The sequence below is a fragment of the Apodemus sylvaticus genome, chromosome 8, assembly GCF_947179515.1.
Source record: "Apodemus sylvaticus chromosome 8, mApoSyl1.1, whole genome shotgun sequence".
NCBI classification, from domain to species: domain Eukaryota; kingdom Metazoa; phylum Chordata; class Mammalia; order Rodentia; family Muridae; genus Apodemus; species Apodemus sylvaticus.
In genome coordinates this window covers 26655327-26675603 of record NC_067479.1, presented here as the reverse complement: position 1 = coordinate 26675603, position 20277 = coordinate 26655327, and the positions used below count along the sequence as shown (strand labels likewise).

At 43.7% G+C, this 20277-nt stretch overlaps 1 protein-coding gene across 1 annotated transcript; it reads left to right on the top strand.

Moving 5' to 3' along the window:
* The first annotated feature begins 1061 nt into the window (after positions 1-1061).
* Klf5 (KLF transcription factor 5) lies at positions 1062-17424 on the top strand. Its single transcript, XM_052190796.1, has 4 exons — positions 1062-1606; positions 3696-4560; positions 5820-5879; positions 15612-17424. Exons 1-4 carry the CDS (start codon positions 1379-1381, stop codon positions 15788-15790), a joined length of 1332 nt encoding a protein of 443 aa, XP_052046756.1. The 5' UTR covers positions 1062-1378; the 3' UTR covers positions 15791-17424.
* Positions 17425-20277: the final 2853 nt, after the last annotated feature.

Genomic DNA, 20277 nt, shown 5'->3' with positions numbered 1-20277 from the left:
CAAAGAAGTAGAAAGGTGGTAGTATAGTTGGCTGTTGCTTTCCTACAAATTTGGAGCCCCAGTTTTCAGGCCTGTTGAATGTCTGTGAATGTTTGTGACTTCTTTGGTCCCGTTTCGTAGGAAAAGGTGACACTGTATTAGGTAGATGGGGCATACTTCTCTTCTGAAAATATTAAAACTCCACCCCCCTCCCCCGGAGACTACAGTGCTAGCAAAAATAAGCCAAAGATGTAATGTCTATTTAAATACCCAGTTGAGCTGGCTGTTAATTCTCAAATTAGATTCCATGCTCGGGCATGGTTTAAATATTAAAAAATTCATAATTTATATGGCCCACCCCACCTTTTCCCCACATTCAGCGAAGGGAAGTAAAAATGTCTGTGAGAACTCGTAGCTCCTTAAATACGGTAGGGAGAAATGTGCCCAGGTTGGTATGCAAGGACTTGAAAAATGCTTGACATTACAGATTTTATTCAGGCCATAAGGGATCTGCTAAAGGATAGATAGATCTATGGCTGAAAACACAGAAATGAGAGCTGTTTTATATTTGTTACCGCCCCGCCCCTTGTTTTCCTCTAAAGTACATTTTGTATACTTAAAAACTACACTCATTGGAAAAGACTGGAAACCTCAGCTCCCCCACCTAGCTGCCTTCTGTCTTCAGCTTTAGAGTTTCGGGTCCTTGCACAACACCTAAGACGTGCAGTACTTTTTTTCTCCCTAATCCTGGCAGAGAACAGTTCGGAGAGATCTCCCTCCGCGTCTCCACCCTGATTTCCCCCTCTTCCTAGATTCCACCAGCTCTTCTCCTTCCCTCCGCCCCGAGCTCCGTCGGCCCAATCTGTCAGAGAAGTTGTGTACAAACTGCGCCGCAGCCCTGCGCGCGAAGCTCCTGGCCCGCGAGGGGTGCGGTCGGCCCGTCAGAGGCGGGACCTCGTGGGCCTTCTTTTCCATTGGTTAGCTGCTGGCCCTGGGGCCTTGCCATTGGCCACAACACTGCCAGTCCGGTGAGCTGGCCCTGCCCCCCTAGAGTTGGGTGAAATAGAGGCGGGCGTCAAGTGTCAGTAGTCGCGGGGCAGGTACGCGCCCTCTTAGCTTGCTGGTGGAGCTTGGAGGTGGCGGGAGAGGGTTCCGGCGAGCAAGCGAGCGAGCGCTGGGGCGGGGCGGGAGAAAGTGGACGCCGGAGGACCTCGGCGGTGACGCGTGGCCGAGCCCAGGAGCCCCGATCTTCGTGCCCGCCTTCGCGAGCGTCTGGCTGCCGGCCCAGGGGTTCCCCCGCCGCCGCGGCTCCGCGCCGAGTCCGCCGTCCCGTGCCAGTCTGGGCGAGGTGGGAATCGCGATCGCCCCGTACCCCGCTCCCGTCGTCCCCAGACCGTCCATGCCCACGCGGGTGCTGACCATGAGCGCCCGCCTGGGACCATTGCCCCAGCCGCCGGCCGCGCAGGACGAGCCCGTGTTCGCGCAGCTCAAGCCGGTGCTGGGCGCTGCGAACCCGGCCCGCGACGCGGCGCTCTTCTCCGGAGACGATCTGAAACACGCGCACCACCACCCGCCTGCGCCGCCGCCAGCCGCCGGCCCGCGACTGCCCTCCGAGGAGCTGGTCCAGGTAAGCAGAGCGGCCGGCCTCCCTTGCCCGGCTCGGGCGTGTCCGGCCACTGCGAGGCGCGGGCGACAGGGGCCGCTCCAGTCTGGGACGCGCGGGAACGGGTCCCCGGGTGGGCAGCCCCGCCCTGCGCTCCCAGACGGGGCGCCGTGGAGTAGATGGGGGAGCAGGGCGGGGGCCACCAGATCTGTCCAGAGGAGGCTAAGGAGAGCCGCCCGCTCACGTGCACCTTGTCTTTATTTTTGCCTGGGGATGAAAGCTTGTACCCACGCTCATTCGGCTTAAAATGCTCTGGATGGCCCCGGCCTTAGAAGTTCACCTGCCTGCGTCCTCCCTGGTGAAATAGAAATGCAAATTGGTGTACTGGGGTTTCATATATCCCCTAGAATGGATTGTAGGGCCCCGTTTGGGAAACTAGAATCTTAAGGTTGTATTGGAACACCGCTTTTTCCTTAAAAAGAAACACGGACAAAAACGGCCAGGGGTGTTGTTTTTCTTCGTGTGCGCGTAAATTTCCTCCCGGAGTCGCGTTGAAAGCTGGCAGTTGGCTTTTACACTTGCCCAGCAGCCGAATTAGAGCAAGCGCCTGTTTCTTTCGCCCACGCACGGGAGTCATAGAGCCTAGAAAAAACTTCCCGGGACTTTTAGCTACCAAGGGAAAAAAAATTGGAAACAGACCCACATGCAAACAGCTGGAAGAGCTAAAATCAGAAACCACTAACCGCCACGGGAGCGCAGTGCACGAAAGGGTTTAGTTCGGTTTATTTCAAGACGCTTAGTTTAATAGCCTCTCGCTGTATTGTGTATGCACCCAGCGCCTATTTCTTCGGGTTGCCAGTGTCGTCGTGTTTTGAGAGGACAGTGGCATTTTTTCAGATGTGACTCACATAAGGCTACAGCAATGAATCTTTCTTTTAAGTCCTGCATATCCGGGAAATCCCGTCTGTCCTCGTTCACCATCCAGATCTTGATCTGAGGTCCGAGGTGACATTCTTTTGAAAATTAAAAGCAAAATTACGACTCCCATTCACCGATTAAGGTGCAGTGGTTTTCTGTTCTATGGACCATTTCTCATTTTGCTGGTGTTTGATCTTTTTCTAGCTTCCTTTTTCAATGTCAAAAATAAATTGAGAGAAAAATTAAAGCTTTCGTTATATTAGAGAGCTGGGCAAAAGAGGCATCTGGTCAGTAGCTGGATTATGTTGTGTTCTTAAACAATCAGGGCCTGGAGGATATTTGGTTATTTCACTTTGGTAGTTTTCTCTCAGGAGATAGCAAGATGACGGCGCTTTTTACAGAGGAATGGGGGAATGTGGCATTGGCCCACAGAGAGGACCTGATAAATGTTTTGATGATGACTGTGCTGGCAGTGCAACAGCCTCTCTCCACCCACGGGAGTCTTAGCACCCATCCACCAAGGGAGTGATTTTTCTCCCTGATAATTAAAGATCTGTTTTAGATAGCGATATGAATAGGTCCATTTCATTATCATAGTGACCAATTACCGAATCTGCCGGTTCAAATGAACATTTAGATCAAACGTTGAGGGTGCAATTGTTTTGTATCGGTGAATACAGGCTTTTGCTCCAAATGTTCAAGTTTTTATTCAGAAAGTATTGAAATGGCCAAAGGACATTGTACATTAGGTACCTGAGATAACCTAAAACTATGCTCACGCAAAAGCCCTTCAGAATAATTATTTTTAAGATTTGCAAAGGTTTTAGTTTTCAATTATAATGGATGTGAACAGATTTGAGGCAGTTTGGCAAAACTGTACCATAGTTTAACTGAAGATTTTCCCTTCTTCGACAGGGGTGACACTTTACCGCATCAAAAAATAATGTTTTGATACCCCCCCCCCATTTGCCTCTTTCACTTTTGTCTGGGGATGATTTGGGGGAGTGATTTTACTAAAGACACGTCATAGAGACTTTTAGTTAACCGATAATTAAATAATTGACAAAATAAACTTCTGTGTTTATAAGCAACACTTAGGATTTGGCCCCAGTACGCCTGTCGAGTTTTTTAAATAAGCCATATTTATCCTTTCTGACTGAGTCGGGTAGATTATGTGTATCTTTTTCTCTTTTAGACAAGATGTGAAATGGAGAAGTATCTGACCCCTCAGCTTCCTCCAGTTCCGATAATCTCAGAGCATAAGAAGTATAGACGAGACAGTGCCTCAGTGGTAGACCAGTTCTTCACTGACACTGAAGGCTTACCTTACAGTATCAACATGAACGTCTTCCTCCCCGACATCACTCACCTGAGAACTGGCCTCTACAAATCCCAGAGACCATGCGTAACCCAGATCAAGACCGAACCTGTTACCATATTCACCCACCAGAGCGAGCCCGCCGCCCCTCCTCCGGCCCCCACCCAGGCCCTCCCTGAGTTCACCAGTATATTCAGCTCCCACCAGACCACGGCGCCACCAGAGGTGAACAATATCTTCATCAAACAAGAACTTCCAATACCAGATCTTCATCTCTCTGTCCCTTCCCAGCAGGGCCACCTGTACCAGCTATTGAATACGCCGGATCTAGACATGCCCAGTTCGACAAACCAGACAGCAGTGATGGACACCCTTAATGTGTCTATGGCAGGTCTTAACACACACCCCTCTGCTGTTCCGCAGACGTCAATGAAACAGTTCCAGGGCATGCCCCCTTGCACGTACACCATGCCAAGTCAGTTTCTTCCACAGCAGGGCACCTACTTTCCCCCGTCGCCACCGAGCTCAGAGCCTGGAAGTCCCGATAGACAAGCTGAGATTCTCCAGAATTTAACCCCACCTCCGTCCTATGCTGCTACAATTGCTTCGAAGCTGGCAATTCACAACCCAAATTTACCCGCCACTCTGCCAGTTAATTCACCAAATATCCAACCTGTCAGATACAACAGAAGGAGTAACCCGGATCTGGAGAAGCGGCGCATCCACTTCTGTGATTATAATGGTATGTGGTCTATGTGTTCAGCACCAGCACGGTTTCATGTTCAGGGTTGCCCCAAGTCTCAGTTTTCGACTGCACCCTTTTGAACCTTGGGCATGAAAAAATATATAGGGTGTACCTGTCAGTTAAAGAAATCATCTTTTTCTTAATAATCATTTTTCTTAATATTTCTGTTTTATTTATGCTGGTGTATAATGGCTGGCCAGCCCTGGCAATTGATGCCTTTAATCCTAGCAAGGAGGCTGAGACAGGAAGATGACAGGTTCAGACTAACCTGGGCTACATAGTGAGATTCTATCTCTTAAATATCACTTTCCTTTTATTTATTTATTTTTTTTAATTTAGTCTGATAGATTGTAGCACTAAATTCTAAAGTTGCTGGAGATTTGGTAGCTTGATAGACCCCGTAGTGTGTGTGGTAAAGTCTGTTCAGGTGATGGGGGCCCCTTGGCAGGCATGACGCTGCACATTAGGGTGGATTTAGGAATGGTTGGTCCCCCTGGTGTATGCTCGTTCTTGAGTGAGAGATACGTGACCCAAAATATAATCAGACAGTAATAAATATATTTCCAAGCTGCGGGCATTATGATTATGATTAATGTGGGACATAATTTATTGACTGCACGATGTGGCATGACACGCTAAATGAAAAAAACAAAGTAGTGTAGAAAATTATAGCCATCTTGGATAATGACTTAACACTGTCAGTTCTACATTCATTACATTAAATATATACACATACATACATACATACATACATATACATACACACACACATATATACACACCCCCACAATAGCTCTCCATTTACTGAAAGTACCTATTGGAATATAAACACGGAATTTCTATTTGTTGCTTGGCTGGATTTACCTGTCTTCTTTGCTCCCCAAATGATACATAAAGCAGACAGATCACCTCTGTCTTCTAATAAGGTCAGGAGGGTACCTTGAAACTTTTTTTTTTCCCCGAGACAGGGTTTCTCTGTATAGCCCTGGCTGTCCTGGAACTCACTCTGTAGACCAGGCTGGCCTCAAACTCAGAAATCCACCTGCCTCTGCCTCTCAAGTGCTGGGATTAAAGGCGTGCGCCACCACCACCCAGCTTACCTCGAAACTTCTTAACCAAAGCTTCCAATACTGACATCTAGCACAAGAGATTTCATCTTTAAAGCCAGGTTTTATACAGTGAATCATCAAATGTAAAGATTTCAAAAGGCCCTGGAAATGACAAGCTGTTCTTCCTCTGTTCCCCCCTTTTTTTAGGTTGCACAAAAGTTTATACAAAGTCTTCTCATTTAAAAGCGCACCTGAGGACTCATACGGGTAGGTAATTTTCTTGTTAATTCTGTGAGTAGTGTATATAGTGTAAGTGGCATTCATTCTTTTAAAAAGCCAATACGTGTTTGATCTCTTCTTCTGTCAACTTTTATTTTTTAATGGCCTACCTTTTCAGCAAGGGCTTGGCTCTAAATTCAGTTCCCCAAGAAAGTCTGGTTCCGGGAAGGCTGATGTTTCTCGGTGAGACCTTGCCCTGTCACCTCACGTAGAATTAATGACCCTCAAAACGTAAACAGCGGTGTTTACTAATGGATTTTAAAACTTTAATGGCAAATGCTATTCCTGTCTTGAAAGAAGGAAGAAAATTCTCCTTGGTAAATCATCTTGCTTCAATAAGGCCCTTTTTAAGCTAAAAACTTTTCCACTCACCATGTTAAGCACCAGTGAGTGCTTAGCACATTATCTTCAGTTTCACCAGTGGCTTCAAATATTTGTGTTTTAACCTTTTTGCTGTGTCTGAAAAGTAGGCCTAAGATGTGCAGAGTATAAAATAGAGCGGCCAGAACGACGGGCAGTATTTCAAACATTCTTACCCCAGGCCTTGGTTTGAGAGGCCTCATCTATCCTTAGTCTTCCATTTCATTTTCTTTTGCAGTATGCTTTTAATTTTAAGTTCAGTCTTTAATTATATGTTGATATGTTTTGTTAAACTCACAGCAATCTCTTGTAGGAACTATTAATTTTGAAGCCCTTATATCAGAAACACTTTAACAGTGACATTCAGTAGCATACTTTATTAGAGGGCTCCACATATCCATAATATTTTCAAGTGTCTGGATGGTTACTATTATAATTTTCTTAAAGAATAGCCCTAAAGGAAAAAAAAAACATAAAAGTGACTGCATTTTTTCCCTCCTCAATAAATACATCCTCCTTACCTATAAAGTTCAAAGAATAAGTTTGCTAATAAAAGCAGTGACCTAGCAAAATGTATTATTCCATTATTGCCATGGAAACCAGAGGCGTATTCAACTGTTCCTTTGAATGGGTTGCTGGATTAGTGTGAGGACTTGAATCTCCCTAGGCTGGATGTTACTATGGAAATTGAGGTTTGATAAATGAAGGAGTTATCTCTAACCGCTGCATTAAAAAGTAAAAGCCTTCCGGACAAAGGTCAGTGCTGAAGTAGAGCTGAGAGAGGATGGCTGCAGACATTTTGTGTGCGTGTTAGGGAGCTGTAGTGCTTGATCATCTGAATGCTAAACACTTCCTAAAATCCAAATGGTAGATCCGAGGACGGCTTTTCAAAGAAAAGGCATCTCACGTTTATCTGTGATAGGAATGAAATCATTTGGGCCTGAGGGAGGTGGCTTTTTTTTGTCACGCAGGTAAGCATGAACAGAATAAATAATCCGACAGATGATTCAAACCCCAATGTAAAATCTCAAATGCAGTTGACAGGTGCCAGAAGGGTCCATTTATATTACAAAAAAGTAGGAAAATATCCTTTTGTAGACAGTGTTGTTAGGGAAACACTGAATTTGAGTTTTTGAGCTTTTGATCAAGGGGAAACAGAAGTAGCTTAGTAACATTGGAGCTGTTCCTCTCTCCTCCTCTCATCAGAAGTCCTTGAAACTGGAGATAGGAAACAGGGACGGCATTTTTGAGGTTAAAGTCCCCATAATAAAAGTGTGCATATAGCGATGTAATCAACTGCTTATTGCAGGCACGTCGTCGGGCTCTATCTAAATAGCCTTTCCACCCTGTCAGGGTTTACTGCTCTGAATGCTTGTACCTGGGATCCTGGAACTTGACCTGCTGGCAGAGAAATTTAATAGTGGGTACTCTGAACAATGCCTGTTCTAATAAAAAAAAAAAAAAGCAGTCTAAGACCGGAGGATCCAGGCCTAGTTAGGGTCCCATGGAGGGACTTTGTCACCTGATCGTAAATATTGTGGCCTTAAAACATCTAATGAGTAAGGCCATGTAATGCAGTTTAATGAAGTTTTGTTTGATAGTCTTTCAGATGCCTTGGGGAGGGTTTGTAACAGACTTGCTCATCTGGCTAAACCCGTTCTTAGGTAATCATGGCGACTGAAGCTTTCTCCTCATTTCTAGTTTCTAGACAATGCCTTTTAAAAAATTACCTATGTTCTGGCTACCATTGTCTCCTCCCTCAGCTCTGTGAATGTACAGGAAGCCAGGAGAGGCTTGTAGCTTTTTTTTTCTTCTTTCTCCTTCGAATGCCCAAAGTAGATGAAACAGTTTTTTGTTTTTCCTTTCTGAATAGTACCTCTGACTTAATAGCTTGTCCTGTTTTTCTTTCTGTCCCATTTCCTCCCACTTGGAAAACTTGTTAGGGGACTCTAAAAAACTACATGGCAATATCAACCGTGTATTTGATGATATAAAAGAAATGCTTTTCTAATGATTGCAGGCAGAACGTGACACACCCCAGCATTTCTATGGAAAGTAATTGTAGCTTTTTTTTTTTAAATGTCAACTTACCATGTGCCTCAGTTGACTTAAGCAATTAAGAGAACCTTCATCTGTGTTCTGTTTAATGACATATTTTTGGGGTTTTAGATAACTTGAGTTACTGAGTAAGTCTAACCAAGTAGCCTGTCAACTGCACAACTAACTCATTCTTCCTAAGCTTTAAAAGAGTAAAACACCAGTCTACTTTTTGAATCACAAGGATAGCATTCAAGTTTTCTACGTTTGTAAACCTAGATTTCTTTATCGAGAACATATAAAAAAAAAAAAACCTTAAGCTCTTCTATGTCAGATCTGACATAGCTGAATCTGTATTGATGGTGTATGTAACGCAGATTTGGCTACATATAGCATCCTTTATGTGGGTGAAAAGGTGCTTGTGTATGTTGTGATATGATGTTTCTGTTTAGAAATAGTTAGCCAGTGTCAGTAAGTGGTCTATTCCCAGATCTAATCATATTTGTACTTTGGATAGCATTTGAAAGAACATGTCATCGTAAGTCTTACGGCTTGTGATGTCTTGTGATGTCGTCAAAGGAAGGTACACTTTGCCATCAATCTACAATTTCTTATTAGTACCTTTCAAAAAACCACAGCTCCGGCATCATAAGTCACCATGATTGATAAACGGTCTTCTGCTGTCTGTTAAAGACAGAACTTTCTGCATATCTAGGCTACTTTATTTAGCAATGTTTCCTCCAGTCAAGACCCCCCCCCACTTCCCCAGATTCCATTATGAATATGTTCACCACTTTTCAGCCTTGGCTTTCTGGTCGAAGGTAGAGTTAGCAGCTGTATAAGAAGTGTTTAGAGCCGGGCGTGGTGGCTCACGCCTTTAATCCCAGCACTTGGGAGGCAGAGGCAGGCGGATTTCTGAGTTCAAGGCCAGTCTGGTCTACAGAGTGAGTTCCAGGACAGCCAGGGCTACACAGAGAAACCTTGTATTGAAAAAACAAAAAAACAAAACAAACAAACAAACAAAGAACTATTTAGGAGTAACACTCAGAAGAATCTGTACAACTCTGCTGGCCAAGGAGTGAAGGAGCAAACAGGTGTTAGAAACTGCCGCAAACAAGCGGACTCTTGGAGAACTGCTCCAGGTTCCCTCACCTGATAGACTCTAGTCTATCCTTCAGTGTGAACAGTCTATACCTTTACCCTTAACCTGCTGTGGGGACCACAGTGTCATTTATCTGTGAGATGTTAGCATGTGTACCTGTAAGTACATTAATTTTTGGATTCTGCTTTAGTTTTTAAGTTTGACTTGGGCACTGAGCAGACATAATGGGTACAAATGTCGAGTCAGGTCATTGCTAAGAACTCATCTTTCTGTCAACTTTTATCAGACACAGTTTTGATAATGGCTTCTGACATGTTTTTAGGACAGGCATTTCCACTGAGAAAGAACATTGAAACTAATCTATGCAATGGGGGTGGGGAGAGGGGAACCAGGAAAGAATTCATTTCAGGCCATACTGGGTGATGGGGCTCATACGATTTGATTTGGATCTAGAATAGATGGATATCGGTGAGCTGCGTAACCTGATTCAGAATAAGCATCCCAGGACAGAGATAGTCTATACCAATAATATCTAGTGATTTTTTTTTATGCCTTTAAAAAAGTATTGCATTGAAAACCTTCACCATTCAGGAACTGGTGAACGGCATCCGTGTTCTTTCAGTATTGGATTTCACTTGCTTTTAGCTTTGAAATTAATTTTTTTTAACCTTGACTTTCTGGCATTTTTTTTTAAAGTAGTGGCTTAAGTGATTTGTTAGTTTAGACCCCAGGAAAGGCATTTATTTATGAACATGAAAGCTTAGACACAATTTCTTCTTAATGACTCACTGGTGAGACTAACCTTTGCTTCGGGGAGTCCTTCCATCAGAAAAACATTTACATAGGAAACTGATCAAACATTGTTTCCTGATGATAAAGCTTATCAAAGGTTAGGAAGGATAATTTAATTCAGCAGACATTTCTGATTGGTTTCGTGAAGGATCCAAAGAATCTCATGTTACCCTTCAGTTTTTAAGCTCGTGGGAGGAGACGGCTCCTACGTAGATGGAATAGAATTGCCGGAATAGAACTAGAAGCAATCATCCTTGTGATGTGGAGAGAAGTATTTAAAAACATATATTTTAATTACCCAGGAATTTTCCCCTTGCTAGGTATTTTTAGTTCTATCTGGCCTACATCTTTTCTGGTGAAAGATTAGAAACAAAGTCATATCCTACATGAGGGGAAGTGACTCCTGTGACAATTCATAGTCCTAGATGTCTAGCAACCATGTTTAAAGACCAGGTGATGCTTTAGAAGCACACAGTGGCTGGCTTTTACCTAAAAACATGTGCATAGAGTGAGCTTCCCTTTGACTGTTCAGAAAATGTCAGGTCAGTGACTGGGCAGGGAGGGGAGCCCCGTGAGCTGTGGGTAAAGGGGAGGGCATCACCCCTTTGAGAGGAAGAAATGAAGAGGCCATTGCTCCCTTTAAGTGAAACATTTCACTGACTTTGTCTTTTGTTTTTAGGGTTTGTTTGTTTGTTTGTTTGTTGTTGTTTGCTTGCTTGTTGTCTTTTTCATAAGGTCCCAAACTAACTTGGGACCTTATGAAAAAGACAACCATCTTTTTTGTCAGGGGCTTCGAAGTGGTGATTCATTTCCATTGCTTGTTGAGACTGAGAATTAGCGAAGGAAGGAGCAAGAGACCCATCCCTGTCAGGGCATGTCCCTCCATTCTGCTCTCCAGCAGAAGGGTAAGCTCTGGCTCCCTGTAGAAAGCCCTGTGGTGCCTGTGTCCAGCCTCCAGGCCTTTCAGAACTACTCCAGTTCTACAGAAGGAATTTTGTTTACAGAGAATCTAAGTCCTTGTGCACCTTTGGGATACGGGATTCTAGAATTTTATCCTAAAGATACTCACAGCAAGGTTCTCACCTGAGTATCTTTTCACATTATCCCAGTGGTCCTAAGCCTCCGCCAGCCTTTCCTCCTCTCCATTATGAGAATAACGGCTCAGATTTGGCCCGTATAGTTTTTCAGAGGCAGAAAATGTGGAATGCAGGTCAGAGGGATAGCCAGGAATACAAACTACAGCCCACTGGGACCCCATCCGTGCCCCTCCTTACCCAGGGCGTCATTAAACAACTGACTGGCTCAAATGCATTTGATCCGGGGACTAAACCCACCACCCTGTGCATGAAAACCACGACGACCAACCACTAGCACTGAGCCACATCCCCAGCAGCCTCGGTCAAAGTCAGCTCATGTGGTGAGGACGGTGCTGCAGCCACGCGTGGCCTGTCAGGCTTTCTAGAGGGAGGGAGAAAGGAATTGGATTTAAAAGGATGTGATGAGTTGAGAAACGTGAAGAAGGGCTCCCATAATCTCTCTACATTAGTTCCCTTGGATGGGCCATTACTGACATCCAGGAAGCCTTAGCTTACAAAGTGAACCTTCCTGTTCCAAGTCTTGGAGACTACTGCTACAAACACGAATAAAATCTCTTCGTGGAAAAGTACTAACATGGCTGTATAAAGAAACAGGACAGTGAGCCCAAATCACTGTCACTTTTCTCAGATATGTAACTCCTATTTTCCCATAACTCCTTAATTGTATTGTTTTCCCCCTATTGATTGTTAGCAGGTCTGATATTGAATCTGTTTCAGGCACTAACACCCACAAGACAGGTGATGTAAGGGAACCCAGCTCTTGGTTAGACACCACCTGATTCATGCTAGGTTTCATGCATGCTAGGTTTCACTGATTCGTGCAACTCAGCGCAGGCTGTACCCTCTTGAGTTCTGGTGGTTTGGGGGCTTTTAATATATTGATTTAGACCATCTTTTCATTGAAGGAAACATACCTATTTACGGTAAAATAGACCTCAGAGTCACCTCATTTCCTTTGTTAGAACAGTCTATGTAGAACTTTCTAGAAAAGGGCTTTGCTGTTGGACCATTGAATATGTTCAACAGAGCAGAGAAACCTCCGTTCTATTGTAGTTGGTTCAGAAAAAGAAAATTTTTAAATCTGTTCATCAGAAAAATGTTTCTTGCTGAGGATTTTTTTAAAAATACTTGGCAAACAAAAAAAAAAAGCATTTTCTAACACAGAGAAGGGAACCCTCTTTAGGGTTCAGAAGTTGCCCGTTCTAATATGGGACAGCTTTCAGGATCCCTTGAAGCTGTAAAAAGATGTGTCTCTGTAACGGACCAGTCCAGGTACCAGGGTGCCCACAACAGGCTTTTACGAGCCTCCGAGTCCTTCAGAGTCCCTTTCCCTTCACAAGAGGCTGTAGAATCCAAGTATATTTGAACAGTATGTATGTATTCATTCCTTAAATCAAAGAGCATAGTGATGTTTGTTAATGGAAGACTTAAGTGGGACATTAAGAGAGCGGCAGACCAGGACTCTTAATGTGGAGCCAATCGGCCAGCTTCTAACTTCTGGAGTTGCTTTGAAGAGAATTGACGTAGCTTTAGAGAGTGGACTCCTGGAGACCGGATCGAGGCTTGCCTCTTCTGGTAGTTTCTGCTGAGGTTTTATTTAATACAGTATGCCAGTCAACTTTAGCAGCACACGGGGTTTAAGTGTGTTTAACTTGGGCATATTTTGTAGAGACTGCATCTTCTTCAGCCATCTCTAACTGTAAGGCAGAGAGACAAATGCATGCTGTGCGATAAAGCGCAAGGGTTTCCTCAGCACACAAGCTGCCAGTGTTTTCGCTCTGCCCTGCCTTAGTTTGACGCTAGCAGCAGGGCTTAAAAATAAATACAGTGGATGTCGAAAGAGCTTAACCGAGTATTTCAAATTGGTGGTATTGGAAAGAAATTCTTTAAAAATCCAATTAAACTTTTGAAAGCTCTATCCTGTTGAAATATAACTTGGAGGAAGTCAGTTTGCTTTCCCAGAAGTACTGGCCGTAGTGTTTCTGGCTGAGGAAAAAAGGCTTGAGTCTGCCCCTCAGCCAGAAACGGGGGTACCGGCTTCCTCTGCGATGTTTTACTTGAACAGTGTTGACACTTGAACAAATCCCATAGAAACTGCCCCAAGTGGGGAATAGTTGTCCGCGCTTTTATAGTGAACCTTGGCCCTGGTCCCTGCCCTTCCAGACACTGGTGGTATTCTTGGCTGAATAAGCTATAGATGGCACATAAATTGAGAGCAAAACCCCAAATGTTTTAGGAACTTTAATGGCTACTGTATGTCAACCAATCAGTAAAGTCAACTTGACAAAAATATTGGTGCAGTTTATGGCTCTGCAGCCAATAAAAACAGTGAACAAAAAGAGTTCAGTGTCCCTTGCTTCTAACAGACCCTAAAAACTTCATTCTATGCTATGTAATTATTAAATTCAAAAGGCTTAAATTGGGATTCTGAGGAAGTTTTTTTTTTTTTTCCTTTGATTTAAACACCAGAATTAGACCTCTCTCCAGTGGAATGACTGGAAAGCCATGGTTGTTACTGAAATGTTTTTTTTCACTAGACTTTTCTGTGTGAAGCTTTCTTCTGTGTGATTGACACCCCTGATCCAGATAGTAGCAGTTACGACCACCTTTTTAGCGTCTGTGAATCCAGCATTGTGTGTGAATGTAAATAGAAGAGAAATAGCTTTTTGATTACTTAAAAGTTTGGAGTGTCAGTGCAACTTTTTAGATTGAGTTTACTAAAAGGGAGTAAAGCACACATCTTCAAATTCACCAGACAGAGGTACATGGTGAGATACTGATTCAGAGCGCACATGTACCACACACCACACGTGTGATGGAGGAGAAATTTAAAATCTAGGTGTTTTATTTTGACTTTTTGAGATAGAATGTTATATATGTAGCGAAGGGCGGTTTCAGAATTATAATCCCCCCTGCCTTAGCCTTGCTACTACTGGGATTACAAGAATTTACCTTCATGCTTGGCTGAGATGTCCACTTTTAAGAAATGGAATGGTGGGAACCAGAAAGGGGTTGGTTAGTGATAAGTGCTTTACATCAGAGGCAGAAGCAGGGCCACAGAAGAACACCTGGGTGAATTTCATGTGATTCGCTCTGGCTGTTGCTTCTTTGTCCTGTTAGACTGTAGGGTCACAATAGCGATCAGGACAACGATGGATACATTGGTCACAGGCTGTGGAAGCTGCAGCCTTTGTGGACAGTGAGTAACATTCACCTGAGCAGCGTCCAGAAGACAGCATTGCTAAGTTAGACAAGAAGGGTTTGTGACGTTGCTCTGCTCAGAGCTACCCTGAGTTTCTCCCCTTTCACCCCAAGCTGGCCTTTTTAGCAGCAATCTTTCCGCCTCTCGGGCTTGAAAATCAGAAGAAAACCTTTTGAAGGGAAGTTGGAAAATGTATTCATGAAAACCCCAGCAAAACAAAATAAAGTCATGACAAGTTGCTCAAAGACATGAAATTTGGAGAATTTGCATAGAAAAAAATAATAAATCCTAAACAGGGTCATAAAACAGCAAATCAAAATTGTATTGAGTCATTTTGGAAGTGGCTGGCAAATTTGGGAAAACACTAGGGATCTTAGGTTCATTGAAATTGTACAGTGGGTTGGCTCTGATATGACTCACTGTTAAATGCAGGTGACTAGGGAAAGAAAAAGATTGGGCCAGGCTCTTAGGGGTCAACAGTGTAAGCGCCCTGAGTCCTGGTCTTCCTGTTATTGCATTCCACAAATTTGCTGTGGCCTGGGCAATTGTCAAACTGTTTCTTGAATAAATTGGCCCGGAGGGCTTCTGTGTTGCCCTGTCTGTCTTGGAACTCACTATGTAGACCAGGCTAGCCTGTAACTCAGATCAACCTGCATCTTCCCAGCAAACTCTGGGATTAAAAGTGTGCACTACCATGTCCAACCTCATAGAATAGATTTTGATAACTCGTTATGGTGCACCCCTGTCGTAGAAAGAGTTCAACACACTTGTGTGCCAGCAAATGCTAGAATTATGGGTTGGAGACCAGGGCTCAGAGTGGCCTTCGCCTGACATTGCTGAAGGACACACAAGTTTAATATCCTTAGCACACAAAGGAGAGCCTCCTGTCTTAGCTGTGTGAATCTATCAGTAGCATCAATCAAATCAGTAGTATCTTTCTGATTTGTATGGTTGGTCTTGAGGGGTGTGGAAGGCCAGGTAGACCGATTCCCAGTTCTCCAGTTTTTGACATCCATATTGTTCCCGCGCTGCCTTGAGGACAGCGCTGCTCTGTTCGCGATGGGCATGGGCTGTGGGCTATGCCGTCGATCCCCAGCAGACCGCCTCACCCTGTCTCTTCCTTGTCACAGGTGAGAAGCCCTACAAGTGCACCTGGGACGGCTGCGACTGGAGGTTCGCCCGGTCGGACGAGCTGACCCGCCACTACAGAAAGCACACGGGGGCCAAGCCGTTCCAGTGCGTGGTGTGCAACCGCAGCTTCTCCCGCTCCGACCACCTCGCGCTGCACATGAAGCGCCACCAGAACTGAGCGCTGCGCCAAGCCGCTCGACGCCTCGCAGTCCGCTCCGCCGCCATCCTTTAAACCGCAGACCTAACTTCCTATAAAAAAAAAAAAAGAAAAAGAAAAAAGAAAAATCAAAAGAACTGGAAATGTATATTTTGTATATTTGAGGCCACAGGGAATACATTGTATCAATACCAAAGTGTTTGGTCCTTTTGAGAACCTGGAAGCTTGCTGTCATGCTTACCACTAGCTTTCATTCCAGCAAACTTCATCTCCAGACAGGCAGCCGCATCTCACTGAGCATGGGGAACTAACTGGTGGGGGTGCACGGGGTGTGCACAGACTGCACACGCAATCGTGTGTGACATTGTTTAGGATAAACAAACCCGATTGGCAGGCACCCAGACAGATTGTCAAGATTTTACTTGACGACGTGGAAGATTAGATTATTTCCATGGATGGGAGGTACACACCCGTACCTGGCAGTTCACAAATAGCCATTGAACAAATGTTTTTTGTTTTCTTTTTATATGAGTTGCCTATATTTGCTATTCCGAATTTTGTAAATATGCAAATCAGCTTTATAGGTTTATTACAAGTTTTTAAGGATTATTTGGGGGGGGGGAGGAAGAAATCATACTTTTTAAAATAATTATGAATACATTTACAGTTAGAATTTGTGGTTAAGATACCTCTCAAGAAATTACCAAATCCATTTCTTTGGGGAGGGGATGATCATTCAAATGAGAGTAAAATGCAAATTTTACTCACTGATTGAAATAAGATTTTATTTTAAATATGAGATTTTTTTATGTGAACTTAAACTGAAATGCCTAAAGATAGTTACAATACACAGACCTTAATGGTCTTACCATAAGTTAAACAGTTTTTTGTTTGTTTTTTTTTTTTTTTTTAAGTGGAGAAGGACTGTCGTGGCCGTTCCTCTGTTCCTCGTTGCATTTAAGACTCTGTTTTCATGTGTGGAAGCATTGAATTTCCGGTGCAGTTTCTCTCAGACTAGGATGTCTGCTCATACAGTGCTGTTGGTTAAATGACAATTATGTGGATTTTTGCATGTAATATCCAGTGAGACACAGTAATTTTATTGAAATTACAGTGCCACGTAGTTAACCTGTTAATACTGACTCGTTGTCTGCCTTTGATACCAGTGTGTTGAAAGCTTATCAATATGCAATATGGCTAGGAATGTGACATGGATGCTGTTAACCAAAGGGCAGAAATCACAAGCAAAATGCCAAAAGCGATCTTAATCAAAAATCTAATTTTGTTTTTAAAATGTTTTATCATTATTTATTTTGTGGTAATATAGTAAGTTTCTTTTTTTTTTTTAGAAAACAATTTTCATAACTTGATAAATTATAGTTTTGTTTGTTAGAAAAGTTGCTTCGACGTGTAAATAGGCAACAAACGGTGTAAATAGTTTTGTAAGGCTCCAAGATGTTTATACGTGGACACACCTACATCGAAAGCATAACTCGGCCGCTGTTTTGCTGCTTCGTCCCTTATTTTTGTATTGTGGTAATTTCCTATGCAAATATCAGCAAGCAGCTGTAGAACTGTAGAATTTTTTGAGAGAATGAGATGTTTATATATTAACGACAATTTTTTTTTTTTGAAAATAAAAAGTGCCTAAAAGATTCATGTGGTGGCTTCTTGACCCTGCGTATCACAAGTATATTAATATTCCTAAATCAAGTTTCTTCCGTGGGTTGGTTCAGGAGAGTTAGCTGGATGTGGGGGTCCATGCTTTGTAAGAGCAGCCTCTGAGAGGCTGAATTTAAGGACGTGGACAATGCTTTGAATCCTAACTCCTTGAAGACATAGAAAGATGGGCGATCAGGTTGGATGTGTCTTAATTGGTATAGTGGGTTGCCCAGCCCGTGTACCTTGCTTAAAGCAGGCTGTGGAGGTTCACAGCTGGAATCCTGGCCCTGCCTTCACAGAGGCAGGAAGGTGTGAAGTTCAGAGTTACCTTATTGCCACAAAGTTCAAGGCTGCTCTGAGCTACATGAGCTCCCTTCACTATAAAAATAGAAACAATAGGTGTATTCACAAATGCTCAGATTTGTGTGGCCACTCTACACGTGACCTGGTCAGTTGGAGGTAATGACTTGTATTACTTTGGGAAATAGTTTGCCTTTTGGGAAAGGCAAACGGGAATTGGGTTCTATTTCTGTTATTTTAGGCTGTATCTATGTAGCCCTTACTGGCCTGGAGCTTGCTATCTATACCAGGCTGGCCTTGAACTCAGATCATCTGACTCCCGGGTACTGGAATTAAAGGCCTACATGCCACTGCCCTGCCAGAACTGGGATTTTTGGAATTGGGGGTTATTTTGGGTTTTTCTCCAAGTTCGCAATTCGTCTAGAAGCCTTGTATCCAACAGCAGCACCTGAGTTTTAGTGCCTAACTGTTCAACAGTGTGAACACTTGGGACCTTGAGAAGTTCATTCTAAGCCTGTCAAGGGAAATAGCTGTGTCTGTAGCATCTTAGAGTTTCCAAAAGCAAGGTTATCAGCGAAAGAAAGCTCTTCCTATCGCAAGAGTGGGCTGTGTCAGAATAGCAAAGACCTGGTTGTAACCTCCAGCAAGAAAAGGAGTGGGGGGTGACTATGGACTAGAAATGGGTTGACACTACTCTGCCCAGGTGACACCAACAGGGATAAGTCATGCTCACAGTGTGTCCGCTTCATGTGACTTGACGAAAATAACACTCTGTGGTCTTAGGTCATCTGTATTCAGTGTCATGAGAGGCAAGAGGCAGCACCTGGGTATCCCATAAAATACTGCCAAGGCCAGGCTAACGCTCTGGAGCGCTCAATGCGGTGTGCTAACCAAAACCAGTGGAGGAGGACTGGGCACTGGCCACAGACATGACTCAAAAAGTGAGAAGCAGGAAGGACAGAGGAAATGCACATCAAAGATGTAATTAGTGTGCCAGTGTTGCTTCATCCCTTGGGATAATTGATAATTGTCTAATAAATATATTTTGGGGGAGCTTTTTTCGTTTTTGTTTTTTGGGGGAGGGTGTTGAGACAGGGTTTCTCTGTGTAGCCCTGGCTGTCCTGGAACTCACACTGTAGACTAGGCTGGCCTTGAACTCAGAAATCTGCCTGCCTCTGCCTCCTGAGTGCTTGGATTAGAGGTGTGCGTCACTACCGCCCAGCATAATTGTCTAATATTAATGTACACTTTTTATTGTTATTTTTGTGTTAGTAATTTATGTTTCATTTTGTTTTTCTTTGCTTGTTTTGAGGTGGAGTTTCTCTGTGTACTTTTGGCTGTTCTGGAACTCTATTTGTAAACCAGAAATCCACCTGCCTGTACTTCCCAAGTGCTAGGATTAAAGGCATGCACCACAATGCCTAGCTAGTAATTTATATTTCAAATAAGACAAAATAAGGGTTGGGATTAGAGAAATTTTATTGTCATTATTTTTTTTCGTAGAGGCGGGGTCTCACTATATGGCTCTTGGCTATCATAGAAATCTCTGTGTAGACTAGGCTGGCCTGAAACTCACAAAGATCTCTTCCTACCTCTGTCTTTTTTGGTTTTTTGGATTTTGGTTCCCTCCCCTCTTCCCCCCTGAGACAGGGTTTCTCTGTATAGCCCTGGCTGTCCTGCCTCTGCCTCCCAGAGTGCTGGGATTACAGGCGTGTGCCACCACCGCCTGGCTCCTACCTCTGTTTTTCATGTGCTGGGATTACAGGCACGCACTCCCATACCCAGCTTTCTGGATATAGGATTTCACTGTGTAGCTCAGGTTGGCTTTGGAACTTGCCATGCACTCCATGCTGGCCTCATGGGAAAGATCCCACCATCTTTTTTCTCCATGCTTGGCTAAAGAAAAACATAAAATAAAAACTTGCATTTTTTTTTAAAACGTGAAGATGACATCACTCTAATAAGTCATGATCAATCATAATGGGATCCTTAGTGTCCTTACATTTTTAAAGGGGAAATTGCAGTTGGGTAATTAATTTGGCCTTAGCCATTTTATTCTCTCCTGATTCCAGCCCTCTAATGAGCTCTGTAACCATTTGTTCTTACTGGCTTCTCATCCTTCTATTGGGGAGAAAGAATTTCTCTGACTTAAATTTACTTCTAGAGATTAAAATGAGAAAAATTAAGCCACAACCTTCCTACCTTCCTTCCTTCCTTCCTTCCTTCCTTCCTTCCTTCCTTCCTTCCTTCCTTCCTTCCTTCCTTCCTCTCTCCTTCCCTCCCTCCCTTCCTTTCTTTCTTTTCTTTTTTTCCCTAACATAATCTCTAGCCCCATTTCCCTTGAACTTACTATGTAGCAAAATATTCTTGAACTGCATCCTGCTGCCCCCAGCTCCCGAGGGCTGGATAACTGGCACACACCACTGTGCCTACTGTATAAGGTGCTGGATCAAACCCAAGCCCGGAGCAGTGTAGGGAAAGAGTTGACTAACTAAGATACCTCCCCAAGCCCTGGCCACAGGCTTCTTGGAGCAAAGACAAACATA